This window comes from Bombus pyrosoma, linkage group LG16 (assembly GCF_014825855.1).
Source record: "Bombus pyrosoma isolate SC7728 linkage group LG16, ASM1482585v1, whole genome shotgun sequence".
Taxonomy (NCBI): domain Eukaryota; kingdom Metazoa; phylum Arthropoda; class Insecta; order Hymenoptera; family Apidae; genus Bombus; species Bombus pyrosoma.
In genome coordinates, this window is record NC_057785.1 from 7,996,725 (window position 1) to 8,015,207 (window position 18,483).

General features: G+C 32.7%; 2 protein-coding genes across 9 annotated transcripts in view; both read left to right on the forward strand.

Annotated features, from left to right (window-relative positions):
• The first annotated feature begins 37 nt into the window (after window positions 1-37).
• On the forward strand, window positions 38-12,465 carry LOC122576579 (ran-binding protein 9). 7 transcript variants are annotated; one of them, XR_006319799.1, is made up of 10 exons: window positions 38-301; window positions 4,348-4,703; window positions 4,882-5,069; window positions 5,591-5,703; window positions 5,804-6,232; window positions 6,525-6,842; window positions 7,184-7,367; window positions 8,338-8,579; window positions 9,067-9,120; window positions 10,495-12,465. XR_006319799.1 is itself a non-coding variant. In XM_043747083.1 (7 exons), the coding sequence occupies exons 1-7, from the start codon at window positions 103-105 to the stop codon at window positions 7,315-7,317; spliced, it is 1,737 nt and encodes a 578-aa protein (XP_043603018.1). In that variant the 5' UTR covers window positions 38-102; the 3' UTR covers window positions 7,318-7,703. The 7 variants fall into 7 exon arrangements, 1 of the variants encoding a protein (XP_043603018.1); XR_006319803.1 differs by having other exon boundaries at window positions 8,338-8,505; XR_006319801.1 differs by lacking the exon at window positions 9,067-9,120 and having other exon boundaries at window positions 8,338-8,505.
• Window positions 12,466-15,848: 3,383 nt separating this feature from the next.
• LOC122576353 (guanine nucleotide-binding protein G(o) subunit alpha) overlaps window positions 15,849-18,483 on the forward strand; it is a 32,349-nt gene continuing 29,714 nt past the window's right edge. The window contains exon 1 of one of the 2 annotated variants that reach the window (XM_043746532.1): window positions 15,849-16,796. The gene's annotated coding sequence lies outside the window, so the exon portion shown is untranslated. The remainder of the gene's footprint in view (window positions 16,797-18,483) is intronic. The other variant, XM_043746531.1, reaches the window with a different exon arrangement.

Sequence of the window (18,483 nt, forward strand, 5' to 3'; positions counted from 1 at the left end):
GGAATTCATGAACCCGAAGGTAAAGTTGAGTTGCGCAGGAGCGTTGCGCAGTCAGTCAAGCAGAGTCCACTGGCGAAAGTAGTGGGGCTGCTCAGGAGAAAGATGGCCGCTACCAGCGAGGAACCGAGTGTTATGGAGCCTTCTCAGACGAATTCCGGGCAAAGTCAGCCCGTTGATCCACTAAAGATGCTTTATCCGATGGTAAACGAAGAGGAAACACCGCTGCCACGTTCGTGGAGCCCCAAGGACAAGTACAATTACATCGGCCTCTCCCAAAACAATCTTCGTGTTCACTACAAAGGTACGTTTCTCATTTCGATCCTCTATATCTCTCAACGACTTTTCATTTTGCCACCCAGAGAATTCTCGCGGACGATTTTTAACATTGCCCGAAACGAAGGATCGAGGAACGATCCCGGCCAATAGGATTCGAATTCTTGCTTGATACGGACGAATCGTTTGACGGAGCTGTAATATCGATTGAAAATGGCAGGGCTCCGTTTCGCGTGTGTCAGCGACCTAAACAAAGGAATCAGCTGATCGGTCATGGTCTCTATTCGACTTTCTCTCGATCGCTCGGTTATTATCTCTCTATCGTGTGCAAACATTTATTTTATATAGCAAGCGGATCGAGATCCCTTATGATTAAAGTGTCGGGGTTCTGGCGATGATTTTTCCGGATATTCATGAGAAAAATGAATCTGCGTAGAGAAGGCGCAATGGCAATGACAGCTGCGATGTTTGAACAGTTACTTTTCTCTCTCCTGCTCGCCCACAGCTTCCACGTATTTACCCTCTCTCGCGCACTCGCTCGCGAGCTCTTCTTCGCTCCTGCTCCCCCCCTGGTCTCTCGTCTTCAATCAGTTTCGAAGTGGACGAATTTTTTCACTGTTTTCTACCATTGGTATTTATTCGTATTTATTATGTATATATAGATGTTGAATAAATCCATGAAAATTTCGATGAACGACAAGAATCGTGTTATTGTTATTGTTGTTATATCCTGATTTCCAAATTAAGGTCGAGGCTGTCTAAATATTAGTTATCTTGTGTTTGAAAAAGATAGTGTTAAAAAGTAGCCACAAGGATATTTTTCTCTTTAAGTAAGAAAAGAATCTAGGAATTGTGTTATACTTCCATTTAATTAATATCGAATGATTATTTGTTTCAGCGATTATTGATAATGCTAGGAGTGATACTTTCAGATTCATAAAATGAATACATATTACTGTATATTGAAAGGTATGAAGGATAGATCAATTGCAGAAGACATGTCGGTTAATAAATAATAAACTGTCAGTAAAATGTTTTACTTTATGATTTCATTGACTATATTAACAAATCAATGTAGATGTTTTGCATTTATGATAGATTTGGGAAATTTTCTTCAGCAAATACCATAAATCAAAATATATTATTTGCATTTTTAGAACTTCACTTTAATAACAAATTGAAATAATTTGTTCGGTTATTATTCACGCTTGATCTTTTTTAACTATTTATTTTCTTATTTAATATTTCTGCCCTGTTTTGCAATTTCATATTCGTTCTTTGTATGTAGATTATAAAGTGGCTTTTAAATCCTTTGTGAACAAGTACGGACATACTCAAAGAAGATTAAAATATAACAACCTTAATTCTTTTCTATTTCTGTTTGTCACAGAGATTGTCTGTCAAGATTATACTAAATCTTTATTTAATGAGCCATTGTATCGTTATAATTAAAGTAGAAATGATTAAGGCTGTGAACTTTAATTACTTATAATTTATACGATCATTCAAAGTACTGTTAATAGCTGAATAAATGTATTTAACTCATATGTAATTTGGTATGTCGTTAATATGAGAAAGTAATACTACAACAACATCAGAAATTATATGTTTCTTTAACACCAGGATATTAATTACTTCAAATAAGTAATCATTCATACAGTTAGTCTTTGCAACTATGAGGAAATAGCATTGTAACATATCCTATTCCATAAGGGAAATAAAAGAAGTGTAATGAATTCTTAACAGTGTATGTTATTTTGTTACTATCGGCCATAGAACTTTATTCTATCACAGTTTCCATTTTTAAATAATAATAATAATAATAATATTTAAATTATTTGATGGAAAAAATATCTTCTTTATCTTATTATTTAGGATCTCAAATATTTTATGATTAATGTTCAAATATTTAAGATTAAATATTATGACATTTAAACCAAGTTAATTTACTAGAAACCAGTTTAATTTCTAATTCATCTAATTTATATGTTTTTCTAAATATCTAATTTTTCAATGTAACATTAGCCTTATTTATTCATTTATTCAGCAATTGTTTAATCATAGTCGATAAAAATTTTAAAAAGCTACATATTTAATAAATTGCATAGGAACAGTTTCCAAATTCTTTAATGAGAATTAAAAAATATAAAAACATTGCAATTTATACTTCATCCATCCTTCTTATTTTCCCATTCTATCTATGTTACTGTTTCTTTTCCTGCATCTTTCTATCTTCCATTTTTACTATCTTAAATTGTCTTCGCATTGTAAAAATTTTTATGGTTCTTGTTTTTTTTTATATTTATCGTTCTAATTTTTGCTCAATGTTGAAAACAATACTTTACGCGAAACTGATCCCAAGTTATTAGCAGAAGTAAGACAGACATGGAATTGCTTAAATGTACGTCCAATAAATCAGGAAGACGGAAGATTTAAACACGGGAAACTGAACTTCATATTCCTCTGTTACAATTAAATCTAATCGCGAACTTATTTAAAAAAAAAAAAAAAAATCCGCGCCCTTCAATTTAATTCATTGATCTTCTCTTGTTGGCACAATTAGCATTTCCTATGAGGAAACTAGTAACTCCGGAAATAGCTATATGTGAAATTGAACAAATTGACAATAACATGAATAAATGAAATTATTACGAGATAGCATCCTCGTAACTATTCCATTAACGAAATCCAAGCATCAAAACATCAAATAATGGCTATCGAATTAAATTGTTGCAATATTCTTGTTAATAAGGCCATTTGGATATCGTCAAATTTAATTGACCGTGGCTGCACGTGCGTGTTTGTGTTAGTAGTGCGCTCTCTCGTCCGTAAGCGTGCTAATCCAAACTCATTAATTACGAGCCTCTTCATTTTTCATTAACATCAAACATTCCAAGGGAAAAAGTACAGTATTCATTGACGTATTTTAGAAAATAAATACTTGTTAGCCGTTACGATTGTTTAATAATAAGTATTGAGAAAATTTGCCTTTTCACTTTTATAACTTTTCAACATGTTTTCCTCATTTTGTTATTTTAATATTCGTTTTAATAATTTCACTAATAATTCTTATTTTGCCTGTTCCAATAGGCAAATCATAACTTACATCCTTATGAATAAATATAATTACTAATCATTATTATGGCAATATCCTTATTATATAATTATAATATTTTCATTCGCTATATTGTTTCTATTATTGGGCTATTTAAAATTACCATTACATTGTTAACTGAACAATTTCATTCGGGATATTCAAATGGCCGCAAGTGGCTTCACAACATTCACAAACGTATGCATTATCGATTAAGTAAATCAGCGTGTACCTTTGTTTATTATTCGTGACAGACCGTGCGTTCCGTAAATTAATTTGTTACATCGATGTTTACATAATTAACGTCCGATTATTTTGACGCAAAATGATGCCAATACAGCCAAGGTTCTACCATGACGTTTTGTTAGACGCGTTAATAATTCTTTTGTACTTAATTATATGTGAAATGGGCAACTGTAGGTTACTAGGTCGGCAAACTGCATCCAAGATTAGCGATTAGATTGTGACGGCCGATCACTTCTGTTCTCGAATTTCGTACCCTCGTGATTTTCGCTGTAGCTCACTTCCTCTGAACTTATATTCATATTCAAGAGAGACGAAAGGAATCAATGATTTTGTAATTTCTGAGAAATGAGAATAAATATCATTTTTAGAAGATAACTTATTATCTTAGGTAATTATTATATTATCTTACTAAAGTATTTCCTACACACTGTTATTATATATAATTGGAAGATTATATTTACTTCAAATAACGTTATTTCATTCACTACAATTTTCTGTATATAATATAATTAATATGACGTTATTAACATATATATATATATATATATATTTTTTATTACAAATTTAATGATTTTAAAATTAATATTCAATATTTAAATAGCTTTACCATGTCCTCCATTTTACTTCTCTAACCTTATTTTTCTACCTAAAATTCTTAATAGAATTCCTTCTAATATAAGAAGCAATTGAAACATGAAATCAATAAACAATGTCATACATATACACCATTTTAGGTTATGGAAAAACTCACAAGGATGCCGCAAGTGTACGTACAACGCACTGCATACCAGCAGCTTGTGGTCTCTATTATTTTGAGGTGAAGATCGTTAGTAAAGGCAGAGATGGTTACATGGGAATCGGCTTGTCTGCCCATGGAGTGAACGTGAATAGGTTGCCAGGTTGGGACAAACACTCCTACGGGTATCACGGTGACGATGGGCACAGTTTCTGTTCTTCCGGAACAGGACAACCTTACGGGCCCACCTTCACCACAGGAGATGTAATCGGATGTGGTGTAAATCTTGTTGACAACACTGCCTTCTATACGAAGAATGGACACCATCTTGGTATCGCCTTCACTGATCTTCCGGTTAGTAGTACATAAAAATCGAAGGGCCCGTAACAAAGTAAACATTCATCAGCGTTTGTCTTCCTCCGGAACAGCTGAAGCTAATATTTTTAATTAAGAATAACGATTTATTACACTTATTAAATAACGACTTATTAAATAACGATTTGTGAATCATTGTTCATTGTATATTTTACAGCCAAATTTATATCCAACGGTGGGTCTTCAAACACCAGGAGAGGTAGTCGATGCAAACTTTGGGCAAGAACCATTTGTATTTGACATCGATGATATGCTTAACGAACTCCGCGTCAAAACAAGATTGCAAATTATAGACTACCCCACACCAGATCACGGACAGGGTCAATGGCAAGCAGTCCTCCACAAGTGAGTTGGATCTCTTTATTTTCCTTACTGTCGTAAATATTATTACAAGGTGATCGAGGTACAAATTTTGGGCGTTTCATGAAAGAAACGGGGATTGACAATTGTTCGCAAAATTCAGCTAATTATTTGGTTACGCATGATCATTAATAGCCGAGTTGACCAGTATTTTCATGAATATGCAAACTAACTTCCATTGTTCTCCAAATTGGTCGAAACTGAACACACAGCGCGTGATTGAAAGTTTAATAAATTTAATAATTGCATGCACAGCGCATCTTGTGTAATTTTCTACTACGTCAGTTTAATGTTGAATGACCTTGTAGAGATATACTTACATTCGCATGTCGCATAATAATATGTACACGTCAAAAGTATGTAGACTTAGCGCGTACGTCGGAGATTTACAATAAAATGCTTTGTTTAATTATATTACGAACATGTAGTAATCAATGACACAAAAAGGACCATTTCAGAAAATTTATGCACTAAGTTCTAGAAGATTTTGTTTACTTCTTTCTCAGAATGGTGTCAACGTATTTGGTCCATCATGGTTACTGTGCCACTGCCGAAGCCTTTGCCAATAGTACTGGTCAGGGATTCGAAGAAGATCTTAATTCCATTAAAAATAGACAAAGTAAGAAGTTAATACCGTTTTTTTCTTCTTCTTTTTTTTTCCTTTTTTTCGTTCCTCCTTTTATAGGAGGAATATAAAAAGATAATGTGCATTGTTTCAGAAATTCTAAAGCTGGTATTAGCGGGCAGAATGGGAGAAGCAATAGAATTAACCAGTCGGCTGTATCCGGGTCTCCTCGAACGAGATCCGAATCTTCTTTTCGCCCTCAAATGTCGACAGTTCGTTGAAATGGTGAACGGCAGTGACTCGGAAATCACACAGAATTCCAATATCAATCAAACTAGTGTTATACAGTCTACGAAGGCTTACACAAAACCCTCGACAAATGGCAATGTTGAGGAGATGAATATGAACAATGCCATGAATGGTTCGACCGAACAACAGCTTGTTAATGGACAAATTGAAAACGATGTAGATATGGAAGAGAATGTTATAAACGGCATGAAAAGTAATACCGAAAACGGCTATCAAAATGGTGATTTGAATACCAACGGGTATAAGTGTCAGAACGGGGAAGACGTCGATATGGGTGAGATGTTATTGTGTTGCTTTTTATACTCTTAATCGTGTTACGTTTGTCGAAGTTATTCTTAGGGAAAAGACAAGAAATTTGAAGTGAAAAAAGGCAATGGAACTGTATTATTAAAAGTTTGTATTTATTAAATTATTCAATTTATATATCAATCACTTAAGAAAAGATATTGCAGCTCGGTTACATCTGGACAAATATTTACTAATTTGTGAAATAAATTAATATTTAGCAAATAATTTTCAATTTTAAGATGCCTTCTAATGGCAAATAAATTTTCATTTGTTCCCAGAGACCAATAGTGTTAATCAAATTCAGCAACAACAGAATAATTGCAATATGGAAAATACATCGAATAAGAATAACAAGAAACAGCTTTGTGGCGGGGATAAACAGGCAATCGAAAAGATGTTAGAATTCGGAAGACAGTTATACTCCCAATCGATACATTTGCGGCAACAACACGGAAAAAACGAAAGCAATAAAAAGATGCTTCAAGATGCGTTCAGTCTTTTAGCATATGCAAATCCATGGAACTCGCCGGTTGGTTGGCAACTCGATCCCCAACAGAGGGAAACCGTCTGTGCGAGACTCAATTCTGCCATACTTGGTAAGAAAATTACAATTTTTAACTATTGCACAAAGTGCTTGTTAAATGGCTATGGCAAATTAGAATGATTATCTAGTAATATATTCAAATTTAATAATAAAACAGCATTTCCAATATAAAGTATAATTTTCTTCAATTACGGTAAAAACTAATATTTTTAATCTGTGTGTGTTCACGGTATCTCACGTATTTAATAGTAACAATTTTTTAAATCAACATAGCCGAATTTTATTTTTGACTTAGTCTCTAATTCTAACGTATCTTACTTTCACGTATCTTAGTTTTTATTCGTATTTTATTCGGATTCCAGCAATTTAATGTCGATCATCTGATACTTCTAGAGTCGAGTAACTTGCCACGACGGCCGCCGTTGGAAGTGGCCGCGTCTCACGCGAGAGAATTGGTACGGCTAATGTCACACGCTGGTCTGGGGGCATGCGGCTTCGCGGTCGTAGACAATATCATTCAATATTGACGGTGCCTACCCCTGCTGCCACGTCTGCTTCTTCTGCCGGCTCGAGTTTGGTTAGTAACTCTCTTAAACGTAAATTACGCATCGATTAGAAGAAGCTGGGGATAGTTGATACACGTTACTATCGCACACATTATAGAAATCGCCCTGTAACATAACCGCGATTTATAGTCGTAGTTCTGTATCAACGAGGAGAAAGAGAAAGAGAGAGAGAAGGATTGTCCTACGTTGTACGTTTCTAAATTAAGCCATTACTTATTTGTGATAAGAAGAGGATTATACATCGTGACCCGTTCAAACGATCACGATTTTATTGATTTTGTTCACTTTTGCTGATAATAAAATGTCCGTTCTCTATGGATTGAATAAAGCATTTTGATTTTTGTTCACTGCTCCGCCATTCGAGAAATCGGCTCTTTTCATTTGTTCTCGTTCTTTGTTCTCCCAATGGAACTGTAATTCCCTATTTTTTTTCTTGCAATGAATCGCTATTACTATATATATTTAGATTCTGCAGTTAAAACAACGACGAATTAACGACATTGTCCTCTGTTGGATGAATTTATGCGAATGAGAGAGTATGTTTCGCTCCTTGGATTTTTGTAAAAGAGTTTCTGGACGACAATAACGAAGTTATATTTACGTTGTTGTAATTGAGATATTGTTATTATTAAATATGCAGAAAGCTAGTCGCCATTGTAAATCGTGCAATTTTTAACGGCGGGGGGGGGGGGGGGGGTGATGCTTTTTCGAGATTTGTCAAGTTGATATGTATCAATTATCCCTGGACTTTCGACAGGAATGTTTCCGCATCTTTGTACATTTTTACATTTCCGATGTAGATAGCGACTCGTTTAACCATTCACATAATTTATGACCATTTACACATGTATCTTGTAAAGAGAACGGGATAGTGTATGGCTCTTTAGTTGACATCATTTTTGTAAACTAGCTTTAACATCATTTTCATGTAACTGGTACATATACATACATTTGACTTTATATATTTTTCTAAAATTATAGGAGGTTTTAAAATACAACAACGTCTCATTGAATCACTCTTTAACACCCATACAGGAATCGTTTTGTTTTCTCATGCGTTAAGAAAGACGAAATTATATATATTTTCTCTTGTTTTTCTCATTTAGTTTCATAAATGGTGCTGTAATTAGAGATTAAGATAATACACAGGTATTGTGAATTCGAATTCTTTGTATCTCTGTTCCTGCGGTAATAATGGAATACATATAATTTTGTGAGGTTAAGTAAGTGCTTTACGAATTTGTTTCTTGATGTAATTGTGCCAACAAGTGTTCTTATTGCGAGAAACTGTTTTCAAATTGTAGAAAAAGAAAGTTATTGCAATATTTAATATTAACGAATGGATTCTAGTGTTATGTTTGCGCATATTTTCGAAACTATACGTTTTTAATAGCTTTTCTGATTTTTCATTGTGGTCAAGCTGAAATGTTAATTATTAAGTATACATGGAAAAAGTTATGAATATTTTTCCAAAATTTTATATTATATTATATTATATTATACTATATTATATTATATTATATTATATTATATTATATTATATTATATTATATTATATTATATTATATCATATCATATTATATTATATTATATTATATATTATTGTATCATTTTTTATTTTAATTTTCACAATACTCATTGTATAAAAGATAGCTTGAAATATACATTAGCGATTTAGTTTTAAGTTCAATTAATTTTTTAATGTTTTAGCAGCCATTTATTTATCGGCATTATGACTTTTTCGAACATATACGAGAACTTATGGTATGTAAAGTAAATAGATAAACGCACCTCGACAAATTTATTTTATAAAAATTAATAATTAACTAAAATAATATACGATCCTCGTTGGAAAAGATTTTTAAAAACTCTGATTTTGCTTTCTTATTATGTCAGGATTTTTGGTAATCCTGAAAATGATATAGTATAGATTCTGCATAACAGAAGCAAAATCGTTATTATACATCCACGTCATCAATTATATTTACTTTGATCAAGCTTTAATTAGAAACAAAAATGCAACAATGAGAATACTATTGTAAATATATCGTTGTAAATTGTTTCGACCAGAAGCTATACAAAATTTTGTACAATTTTATAATGTGAAACTTGACACGTGTGAGATATAATTGAAATCCATGAATTTCACTTTTGGTGCGCAATATTTAAATCGCGTTGAATCAAATGTGCTCATGCGCATCTGCCAAAAACATAAGTATTAATAGAACGAAAACTTTTTTAATAAAACCTATATATTTTAAATATTCAGTATACAAATGAAGATTCTGAAAATCAACGACTGTTTATAATCACATCAGCGGACTCAATTTTTCGAATAATTAATTTTTTGTATAATAAAATATATCTAGAAGCAAAAAAGAAGTTAAACAATTGTTATCGTTAATTATATAATACAGATATTTCTAAATTGCGTGAATTTTTTTTTTTTTTCCATTATGATGATCATGAATATATATATATTCTATATATATATATATAATATATATATAGAAAAATTAAATGTTATAAAGTATATTAAGTACCTATATGAATGTACGTATGTATGAAGATGAGAATTTTCAAGGATGAATGAAAGCTTTAAACTATTATTAATATAACAATAATACTTTATTGTCAATATTTATATTAATCATAAAGATTTTTAAAAATATTTTTCATAAAATTCACTTTTGCCTTCATAAACATCTCCTGTGCTTGTGTCATGATTTATATGCAAAATTCTGGAAGCCGATTATAAAATAGTCAGTCGTCTGTTTGATCGTTTCATTTATGTAGAAAGTACATTGTTAAATTGTTACCATTAATTCATCCGTTAAAGAACAATTTAAAAAATAACTCTTTTTTTTATATTTTACATATTTTTCCATATTATCTACATTCTATGCATTTTTGCTCCTTTAAATTTGCTATAAGAACATAGAAATCTACAGTCTACAGTTATGACTTGCTAATCAATTTCTGAGATCATAAAATTCTTTACATCTCTAAATCATTAGTCAAATTATAAGAAAACAGGCATAAAAGTCCAAGAAAAAAGTCAGTCATGTTGGAAGAATCGGATGTAATTGGAAATTTTGTCAGAAACGTGTGCTGATATAGCGGTCCTGTTTGTTCTAGGATATGGAGACGGAACGTGGAGCAGATAATATTTTTGCAGCAACAACTTCGCGACATCGCGTGCCTCTTCAGCTAGAGTCCGGCAGTTGGCTCTCTGACTCGATCTCACACAGCTACACCTGACACACAATCGTCTAACATAATATACACGCTGGAGACCCACCAAAAGTAAACAATGTTACACGGATGCAACGTGGATGAGAACGAAGATGATTGCTGAATGATCATTATTCGAAGAACGATGAACATTGATTGAAGTTTTCCAGAGTCCAAACAAGAAAACTGCTTTAACGAAGTGAAGCACGAAAAAGAAGAAGAAAAAGGAGAAGAAGAAGGGAAACGATCTTAACGATCACGAACGGACGTGTAGAGAGGAAATAGTTAGAATTAACAGTCAAACTTAAGGCAAACGAAGTTCCGTGGACGTAGATGGCGCTGGTGATGTAAGAAACATAAGGAAACATAAATACGTTATTGAGGCTGGAAATGAGATCGTTTTCACTAAAATAAAGTGATTTTGGACATGAAAGAGATTGATGATCGAAGACGGTGAACAAGCTTGAGGCGGAGGAAGATGTGTAAACACCTGCCAAGACGACCCTTTTCTCGTTTCCTCTTTCTAGCCCTGTAACCTACCATCATCTTGAGATTGTTCCCTCGTTCCCATAATAGATCGAGTCGTTTTCCGCAATGGGACGTGCTTTCGTATTTTCGTGTAATTTATCAACAACAGACGATGAATAACTCTCTTCAGGTGGGTTTCTAACATCATTCATCTGGCCTTCCTTTCAATTAACATTTTCCTCTAAGTTTCTTGTTTAACCTCACGTTCGTTGCTTCTATTCTACGCGATAAAATCTCTATTCATATTTCACGAAATTTGCAGTTGCTCATTCCCTGCTGTTTCGATCTCGTCAATTATAGATGTTTGGCTAAAAGTTTAGCGACTGAAATTTTGATTCCATTCAATGTTCAGAATTATTGTAGCACTTTCAAACGAATTTTATTTTATTCAATTTTTTAGCGCACTGCCTCATTGTATATTCTGTTGACTTTCTTTTTACGTTTGCTTCTTTTTGTGATTAAAACCTTTGACACGAATATGATTCGTCGCATGATAGCTGACAACCAGTCGGCATCACCTTTTTTATTGAGAAAATGAACGAGAAAAGAGTCTCGTCGATGCAACTACGATTAATTAATCCCTCGTCGATTATTTTGATAGCCTTTCTAATCGTATGGTCAACGAGTCGATTTTTGTATCAATTGTTAGCTCTTAGTGAAACAAAAAAGAAGGGAAACATAAAACTCAAAAGGATAATATACAAATGAAAAGGAATATTCTCCTCTTATAATTATCGTAAATTAAGGTTAGAAGTAACGTGAGAATCGCGTTCTCTGTTCGACGATCGTTCTATTTCCACCTGATTTCCACAGCAAACGAAGGAATTAACGATAAAGCAATAATCCTTGACATTTCACTATTTTCTTTCCTCTATTTTTTGATATTCGTTTCTCTCTCTCTCCTTTTTCTTTCTTTTTTTTTCCGTAGGTCGTCTTGTAAATTTTCATTACTGTCTAATGTTAGAAAGTCGATTTAATGGCCGTTAAGTGTCTTCGTTTCAATTTTATTCGCCCTAGGTTCGACTGAATAAACGAAAGAAAATGAACAAGAAAAAACATAAATCGTGTATTAGTGATATGTAATTAAGGAATACATTGTGTGATTACGAGAGAAAATTTGTAAAAAAAAAAAAAAAAAACCAAAGAAAAAAACAGACAAAGAAAATGATAAAGAGTGTGTCGAACTTGAGCGACGAAAACAGCAAAAAAAAAAAAAAAAAAAGAAAAAAAAAACAAATGGGGAATTATACGAACCTGAATGATTGTAACGATGATGGTCGAAGACTATTGGAGTTATATAGTGGAAATTAATAAAAATTATATAATTAAACAGAACGTTGTAAAATATGCGGTGTCTTATATTTCTATCTTTCTCTCTCTAATGATTCATTTGTTTAAAATATTTCTTTCTGTAAATTTTAATTAACTACTTATAAATGTTTCTAAAAAAATTTGGAAGTTTCGATTAGACACAACCTGTGGTTTTAAATTAAGCGGGTGGACAATTGAAAATTTTTATACTTAGCAGTAACGTTGAAGTTTGGTAAATTAAAATGGCGATCCTCTCGATTGTCTAAGTTTCATTAAATCAATTAGTAAATTGATTAGTATAATTATAGAAATGAAATTTTATATTAAAAATTGTATAGAATTTGTTAGTTCGAATTTTTCTAACCAAAACTGACCGTCTCAACGAAAGTAGAATTTCTTCATAGTTGCGGAAGGGAGGCAAAGAAACAATTAAAAAGATAACTATTATGCGAATGTAAAAGAAGATTTTCGGCCATGGAACGAGGGAACGATTGTAACAGTTTATAACAAAAATGTAATAGGAGGCGAAGTAAGAGGGTTGCGACGAAAACTGGATAGACAACTGTATAAGTAACAACAACAATAATAATGACGATGATGAAGTTGCAAAAGAATTACTCAATTAATTAAAAAACAAAAAGAAGGATCATACATACATATATATATATATATATACACACACACACACACACACATATATGTATTTATATGTATGTATGAAACAATCTTGTATTCTACGATAAGTAATTGTTTTTTATATGCGACATAGTATATTATATTATATAATACGCGATACGTATATATACATGTGTATGTATTCGTACATGCAAAAGGTATATAAACATGTATATGTGTGTAAATGAAACAAAAAGAAGAAAAAAAAAACGAAAGAATTAATATCGTATGAACTAATAGTGTACGTGTGAGATTTCAAGGAAAAAATGTTTATTAATTCATTTTGTATGTGTGTGTATATGTATAGGGCACACATGCATATCTCTGTATGTATCTCTGTATTCGTGTCGTTCTAGATACATATACGCAAGCATAGCAACTGTTTGAAGTTTGAATTCATAAGGGCGAGTGGATTCGTGTGCGTGTGAAAGAGAGGCTGAGATTAGTTAAAACAAATAAGAGAGAAAGAGCGAATGCTTTGAGCGAATTCGTTGATTCCGTATGACCGATGAAAGAGGAAAAAAATACAATTTGACGACTTTTAGTGTTAAACGTTTTCTGTACTATAGGTAGAGAGCCATGAGTATCTTGCGAATAATACAGTATGATTTGGAGACATTGTTCGTTGAATTCTGTTTCTGTCATTCACTGCAACAAAAACCCTGCAAACTTTTTCTCTACGTTCACTTTTCTTAAAGAGGACTGCAAGAGTTATTTTTTATATTTTTTTTTTTTTTTTTTAGTAAGTAATGTATAAGTTATGAAATTTGTGGATCATATTAATTTATATAAGAAGTGATTTTTATTATTTTATTTTTTTTACAATAGTATGTTTTATTAATGATTAGTTAATGTTGGTAGGGTTTTCCTTATTTCGTTAAGAATAAATTATCGACGTTGACGCCATCTTGATTCAGTTTGACGTCCTTTAGGAATTTTAAGGTATCCGTCACATGTTCCTGTAACATTAAGCCTAAGAAAGAGAGAGAGAGAGAGAGAGAGAGAGAGAAAGAGAGAGAGAGAGTATAATTTGTACTTCTGCTCTTTGGTATTGATAAAATTTGTTTATTGGTAAGACTAAAGAGATGTATGGAATGGTATTTTCAATATCTAATTTTTGTCTAAATAGGTTTATCAGCATCGTCCTTTGGTTTCCTAATTTTTTCCATTATTACATAATTAAATAATTTATTTTATGTATTTAAAGTTATTGATGATCTCTGTATTACCCATAATTGATATTATCGGTTTTGTTACGTTACCACATGTTGATCATCTTCTTTTAACCTTACCAACATATATACAAAAGTTAAAGTATGTAAATTGAATTTAAAAAGTTGAATTCATTACAATAAATGTCGTCCAATAGATGTATACATTCAATAATGCATAATACAACTATACTTATAAATTATATGCGAAAGAGCATAACATCTAAAGAATTCCTAGAACCGGAAATATGAATTGCTCCTTAAATTTATTTTATCACGACCAAATGTTTCATAAAATATGCAAATAACAAAATGGTACAATCAACGCTTTTAAATCCGGAAATGTCAATAAATTGGCAAAAAAGCTAATAGGTCGTGTCAGAAGGTTAAAAGTCATTATATTTTCGTCTCCTGTATACCAGGGATCTTTTTGACGAGTGTCAAACGTTCATCATTAATTCTTTCTCAACATAGTCATATTTACTATTGAAACTATATTCTCATCGTTCTCATCGTTTAAGGTTCAACATCTTTGCCATTGTGCAAGTAACATATATATATATATATATATATATATATATATATATATATATATATGAAAGGGGTGGAATTAAAACGTAATTTAAGTAACTGATCAGTTATTTTAACATGCAGGAAATAATTTGAAATTTTTATGTATTGATTAATTAAATGGAAGGGGTAAAATGTTGAATCATATGATATTTAGGAAGAATTTTATTTATAAACATAATTATGATATAATTATATTTCCGTTTCATTCGTGCTGTAGCGTCTATAATAGTAAATAAGTAGTACGGTTATTAATAGCAACGACACGAACTAAAGTAGAATACTATCGATATTTATTGTAGATTGATTTTGACGATTTTTAATTTTATTCATGACAATGATAATGGATACACACTATTCCCGTATTTATTATCAAAATATTCTATATTTAAAATCTAACAATACCTTGCAATCTAGCAATTCGTTTAAATTCGGAATTTTAAAGTATCTATTTATTTATTCATCAATGCTTAATTTTCAAATATTTCCATTTTCAAATTCAATAATATGAGTTTCGAAACATTATCCCGCCCTTCTATCAACTACACCTATAAACAAACATACAACTAAATCGCGAATTTTTGTGCAAATTTATAGTTTTATAAACGTAAGGTAGAGAAATAGAATCTATGTCGTCGTACAAAATTGGCTTTATCTATTAATAATTACGAATACGTTACTTTGGATATTTTATGTATATCTTAAATTTTGCATAATCGCATAATCGCATAAAAATCCACGTGCAACAATAATTTGCGAATTTGCCAAATCCGACGCATGCATAAAAATTAAAACCTGAAAATGTCCCTTGCATAGTGGGTAGGGAATCGTGGTAGGGAAAATTTCAAACGCTCGAGCGCGTTTTCGATCCCGCGGGGCATCAGTCGATTCTCGCCTCGAATCTCGATGAAAATCCCGCGCATGCGCGTTGTATGATTTCTCCTCGCCATCCCATAGGCACGGGTGGTGGGGCCAGTCGGTGGATCGATCGACGTCCCGTCGAACCTCGCGGCCGTAAGCGCCGCTGCGCCTCTGGGCGGGGCGAGAGGGCGCTTCAGTCGTGTACTGGAGCCCACCAGGGTCGCGTCCAGCACCTCGAACGCTTCGGAGTTGCTCGTTCGCTCGGGTCTCTCTCTTTTCTCTCCATCAACCTTTCGAAAAAGAAAAAGGACACTCCTCGTGTCTTTAGGGGCTGTGTTCTGAACTAACTAAACTTCGAAATAGACGCGTGATCCTTCAACGCATATATAAAAAGCGAGCGAGAAAGAGAGAAAGAGAGAGAAAGAGAGAGCCAAACGTGAGAGCTTAGTTAATATAGTGTTCTATCTCCGATTCGAGATATCCTTTCTTCGTTCGTATATACCCTGTAGTAGTAGTTCGAAACTCGAGGATCGTACTATTCCTGTTAGTACTATAGTTCCAGCGACGCGGATCAACCAGTGATCGTTCCAACGCGGCGCGGCTTGTATCGTCCTCGAAGACACGAGATCGTATCCGTATCAGGATATTTCTGTTCCCATCGAATCGCTCAATTAATTCGTGGATTCTATATAGTTGTTCGTACTCGATCGTTCTCGTCGGTCGGAACATTTCATTACGTTCGACTGTTTCGGTTCTTCGAACGGAGCCGGTCGTATCGATTCGAGAGGTGGTGATACGGGCGTACACAGATAGAGATACACGCATAGTGAGACAAGTGAGATATACATTGGAGAGGTGCGTAAAAAGGGTTTCGGAAGTATCCACGGGGGAGAGGTGTCTATGTACGCGGCCGGAGACACGGAGAGCTACCCTGGTACCTAGCGGACGACGCGGGGTGGCTTCACCAGTGAGTCTCAGCTTTACGCCCTTCTTTTCGCGAGCTGATTCACCGTCACGCTTGCTTTCGACGCTTTACAATAGCATTTCGAGGTCTGTTCGCGAAAAGTGATATTTTATTGTTAATCTTGACCCCTCGGAAATCAAATTGATCGATTTCATTCTTTCTGTGGATTGTTTCGTTTTATTGCACAGACATGGGATTAATCGTCACAGTTCATAAGAATAAATGAATTACAGTCACCATAAAGTAACCATTTTTATTTGAAAGAAGCGTATAACACTATTTACATGAATATAGGTATGGGATTAATAGTCAATTTTTAAGAATAACCGAGTCATAGACATGCATAAGAACATCCTTATGTGTTATACAGAGGGCATCTTTTGTTTAACATTAAGTAAAATATATATAAATTTCGAGTTGGATAAAGCATATATAATGTAGTATAACAGCAAGATATTTATTTCCTAATGTGCAAAAAATGAAATACTATTTTGTCATAGAATACATTGACTTTGTAGAGAAATTTTGTAACACTTTGTTTTAATGAAAATGGTCTTTGTATAGGGTCTACATAGAATATTGTGGGTGACTAATAGTGATTATACTTGCATAAGTTGGTTTATTATAAGAAAGTGACATGTACGATATTATAAGTGATAATGAATTTTTGGAAATGTTATCATTTTTGTATATTTTCTAATTTATCAGTTGAGTTGATCAGTTTGGCGTCTGAACGGCTCACTTAGTATTAGAGTTGAAGCAAAGAAATCAGAATGAATGCTTGAAATCGCTACGTGTTCCATGGAATCTAGTAGTTAAGAATGGTACATTTTTTTGCTAGAAAAGCTTTTAGAAAAATATCTATCGGTGTAAAGAAAATTCCGACTGATTTTGAATTAACGACGAAATTACCTGCAAATTTGATATGCGATGACTGAGAGAATGATTTCAGGCTTTCGACCGGCAGTGTATATATGAAAAAATATACAGGGTGTCCGATAACGTGCAGTACTAGTGAACAGGGTGTGATTCCCCGTAGAAAAATAAATCGGTAATAAAGAACAAAATTTTCTAAGACGAGATGATCAAGTTTGAAAGTATATCGATTTTTTTGAAATCGGAGTTTTATTTTATAGAACAGTATTCTTCATACTCGATTTATTTTTGGGTGTAAAATAACCACCTACTGATTTTTTTTTAGGTGTGAATGTGAATGAAATATGTATACTTAACAAATTTTTCAATTCGATTTTCTTGGAAACAAAACTATGTTAATAAATTTTATTCTTTATTTTCGATTTATTTTTGCATGAAAAATAACCTTCTACGGATTGTTTAATAGCAAATATCCTAATTTACGTGTATTCACATGTTTCTCTTCACCTTGATCTTCTCAAGGGAAAAACGAAGCGTAGAAATATTTTGTTTTATATTTTCGACTTATTTTTCCACATAGAATCTCCTCCTTACTATACCGCAATTACTGAGACACTGTGTATAACGAGTATATATAGTTTGAATAATTTTACATATAATATAATGTTTCTGTATTCTATGCAAATTGTATTACTATTCTTTGTACAACACTTCTCGCACCATTCTAACCTCACTATGACTATAAACTTTAACAAATTATTTCAATCTAATTAACCAATTATTAAACAAATTTACAAAATGCACATAATATTAAACTTAATGTTTAGATAACTGCGATTTTCTAGAATAATCGTGAATTCCTTTTTCAATTCGAAAGTTGGACATAGGTTATAGATA